Below are 4,014 nucleotides of genomic sequence, written 5' to 3'. Positions count from 1 at the left end.
TCTTGATACAGAGCTATTTTCAAGTCCATGATGTATAGGGTAGTCGCTTAACCAGGGTAAGTTACAATATCCTTTAAAGGGTCCTAAAAAAACTAAATTAATTTTCCCAATAGAATCCTTCCTTAATGGGTTCGGCAATAATTTTACCGATTCCTTAATTTTGGTTTTCTCCAATAACCATCTAATTTAACACCTCCAAATTTAATTTTAATTGGATTTAATATTATTTTTGGGTTAAAAATTTGGGGATTAAAAAATAATTTTTAGTTTAAATTTCGAAAATAGGGGATTTTTTTAAATTAATTTCTTTTCATTTCATTTCATTTAATTTTTTTTTTTTTTTATAAATTTTAAAACAACCAATGTTAACCAATGGTAATATTTTTTTTAAAAATAGATATTTTATTTTATAAAATAATATTATTTTTTTTTTTTTTCCTTATTCCAATAGTTTCATAAAAGCAAGAAAATATCCATATTTTATTTTAAAAATAAAATTATTTTTGTTTATAATAATAATTTATAAAAAATATAATCTTAAAAAATTCATTTATAATTACACAAAATTATTTTTTCAGGTGTTTGTTTTCCTCATAATTTGTGTATTAGCTGATCTACAAGAAACATATAGTGATGGTTTATGTTTCAAATTGATGGTAAAAACTCAAAGAAATAAATGAACAAGTTTGTTGTAAAATAAATAAATGGTTTAATAAAATAAAAAATAAAAAAAAAATAAAAAAAAATAAAAAAATTTTTAAAAATTTTAAATTTTTTTTTTTTTAACACCAACTTTTCATTTTTACCAAATTTAAATTTTTTTTTTTAATTTTTTTTAAATTATATTTTTTCATTTATTTATTTTCATTTTTTTTTTTTTTGAACATATCCCTTACCAATTAAAATAAGAATAGAGATAAATAAAAAAAAATTAAAAAAAAAAAAAAATTTAATTTTTACACCAACTTTTAATTTTTTCCTAAAGCTTAAAAAAAAAAGAAATAGTTTATTAAAAAAAAAAAAACATTTAGATTCATCGAAAATATATTAAAAATAGTTTTTTAAAAAATAATAAAAGAAATATTTAAAGTTTTTTTATATTAAAATTTATTTATTCAATTTTTATTTTCTATGTTCTGATAGTTTTTGTTTTAACTGGGATAGTAGTTGATTATATTCATTGTTGGTGTTATCGATGTCATCATTGATAAGATTATTTTGATAGAGTTGTTTTAGGAACACAATATTATCTCTATTTCTACCATGATCAATTATTGTTTTCGATGGTTTTAATAGAGTATTATTTGGATAGGTGTTGAGGAGGAATTGATATAGTTTGAATGGTATTTGGTATGGCTTGATGTTACATGAGAATCTAAATTTGCTTTTATCGTCAAATATTACCTGCTGAAGAGCCAATACTGTATCTGGATGAAAATCCTTTTCATTAATAATAATTTTGTTTTTTATTAAAGATTGGCCAATATTGGTGTTATTTTCGACATTATATATTAATAAATCGCAGATTCCTAAAGTTGAACGAATGCAATATTCGCTGCATTCATTTACCCCTGTGGACATTAAGGTGTGGTCACCAGCTTGAATAATGTTTGAGATGACAATAAAACGATCTCTTTCTATGATATCATCTGAATTGCTGCATATGAGTTCCAATTCCTCTAAATATTTTAAAAACAAATCATATCTTTGAAAGAAGAACAAGGTTTTTATAGTTTGAATATAAATGTCAGTGATTGTTTTGAAAGGAGGTGATTCTTTGAAGGTTGTGAGTATCTTGTTTAAAATATTTTGATGAAGCTTTTCTATAATATCAATACATGATGCACCATTATCACAACAAAGACAACTATTATTACCAAATATATATTCAAATGAAAATACTTCTGGATCTATATAATCATTTAAATTAAAAATTATATTACCCTTTTTTTTATTACGAGTTTTAAAGTAAAAAATAGTACCATCCCAGTTATGGGCCAAAAGGTCGCCAACTTTGCGAAAGATTGGTAAACCAAGTAAATATTTGATGAGTGTTAATGATTTATTTGCAAGATAGTAAATTGAAAATAATGTTGATTGTTGAACTGTAGTTACACCAGATTTGTTTATGAATTGATAAGTTGATTTGATCTTTTCAAGTGGTACTTCACCTTTACTTTGAATTAATATTTTGAATAATATGTTGATAACAATTTTAAGAGCTTCACCTTGATAAATATGGACTTTGGGTGTTGGGAGTAAAAATATAATTTTCATAAATCGATATTTGATATTGATCGTGTCGTTTTCTATTTTGGGATTTATTTTGTAGTTGCTTCGATCTATTAAATATTAAATGAATGATTGATATTACATCATCAATATTAATATTATCATATCTTTGTGTTTGAAAATCAATTTCACAATAATGGTTACTGTAAAAAGACAAAGGAATAGGACGATTTCTATTAGTTTTGAGGTTTTCAACATTTATAAAGCTACTGATATAATTTGGTAATTTGTTTTCAACATCTGCATTGTAATGATATTTGTTGATTAATAGTTTGATGATGTGTACTGATAATAGTTTGATTGAATTGCGAATACAGTGGTTAATACTTCACAACTATTAAATAAATTGGTTAAATAGTTATCTTTTTCAGTGTGTTCATAATCTCCTTCTGGCATTAGATCTAAACAATAATAAACACCTTGAGGACAATTGATGTTGATAAAATGTTTGATGATTTCAGTGAGTTGTGTAATATCTTGATATGATAGTGGTCGATTTGGTTTCTTGTATGAATAGTATAGTCTAGATAAACTATAATCTTTGGTAAGTTCGAATATTGATTTTAATTCTTTTAAATTAAATGTTTCCATGGCATTTTTGAGTGGTATTTCCAAAAAAGTATCGTCAATGAGTTTAGTTTCCTTAGCTTTCTTGGTTCTTATGGGTGTTTCTTTGAAAATATTTAAATTAAATAATTTAAAAATTTTTTTATCTATATATTTAAATAATTCAACATTATTGAATTTGAAGGTGTTCTCATCTATTTTTGGTAGATCATTATAATGAGAGCCCATGATATCTAACATAGAGAATTCGGGATCGAAACCTTTTGTTTGTTCATACAAACTCAAGATATCTGAAATTAAATCGACTGTTTGTTTATCTTTGACTACAAGTAATGTTGTTGTTATTCCCGGTGATTTTTTATTTTTCTTATAATTGTCACATGAACTGTCATTATATTTAATAGAGTCTGTAATTATTTCAGTTGGTATTGTTGTTTTTGTTCTTTTAACCACTTCCTTCCATAATGAATAAATTTCATATTTACATGGTGGTATTGATTCAATTAGTTGGCAGAACTTTTTTTTATCTATTTTGCAAACGTACTTATGAAACATATCCCCTATTGTTTCCCAAATGTCAGATTCCATAAAATTTAAATGGTTTTGATTTTTGAAATAAAATTTGATTGTTTCTATATCTGTTTTAAATGATACCCTAGAATAATAATTTTTGATTTTTTTCCAATTATTTGTGTTGTTTTGTAAAACTAGTTTTAAATTTTCTAATTTGATTGATTCTTCATTTGAAAAATAATTGAATTGAAAACTTTCGACATTATCGTCATCATCGTCATAATGGACACCATCGACATAATGGACACCTTCGACATAATCGTCATCATCGTCATCATCCAATCTATCCTTTTTGATATTTTTTCTAATATACTCTAATAGTTTTATTATTCTATTGATATCTTTATTATTATTAATTATATTATCTATTTTGGTTTGGTCATTTTGCTTAACATAATCAGGCAAAAAATATAATTTCATATCTAATAATTGATTTTGATTCTCTATTGATATTGTGTTGAATACTATATCTATAATATCGATTTTATTATTATTATGTATATTATAATATTCTTTATTGCTTAAAACTAGTTGTAATACTCTATCACGTTGGAATAAATCTTCACAGCGTCCATAAATATC

General features: G+C 23.7%; 2 protein-coding genes across 2 annotated transcripts in view; both read right to left on the bottom strand.

Annotated features, from left to right (window-relative positions):
- Positions 1 to 1,122: 1,122 nt before the first annotated feature.
- Positions 1,123 to 2,277, bottom strand: DICPUDRAFT_84060 (uncharacterized protein; the record flags this gene model as incomplete). The annotated part of the gene is made up of 1 exon (XM_003293461.1): positions 1,123 to 2,277. The coding sequence occupies one exon, from the start codon at positions 2,275 to 2,277 to the stop codon at positions 1,123 to 1,125; it is 1,155 nt and encodes a 384-aa protein (XP_003293509.1).
- Positions 2,278 to 2,556: 279 nt separating this feature from the next.
- The window catches only part of DICPUDRAFT_158374 (uncharacterized protein), a gene marked incomplete at both ends in the record, with an annotated part of 2,230 nt that continues 772 nt past the window's right edge, over positions 2,557 to 4,014 (bottom strand). The window contains one exon of the mRNA XM_003293460.1: positions 2,557 to 3,720. Within this exon, the coding sequence (XP_003293508.1) occupies positions 2,557 to 3,720 (1,164 nt within the window). The remainder of the gene's footprint in view (positions 3,721 to 4,014) is intronic.

This window comes from Dictyostelium purpureum (assembly GCF_000190715.1).
Source record: "Dictyostelium purpureum unplaced genomic scaffold DICPUscaffold_434, whole genome shotgun sequence".
Classification (NCBI taxonomy): domain Eukaryota; phylum Evosea; class Eumycetozoa; order Dictyosteliales; family Dictyosteliaceae; genus Dictyostelium; species Dictyostelium purpureum.
The sequence above is the reverse complement of the archived record's forward strand: the minus strand, read 5'-3'. Positions and strand labels throughout refer to the sequence as shown.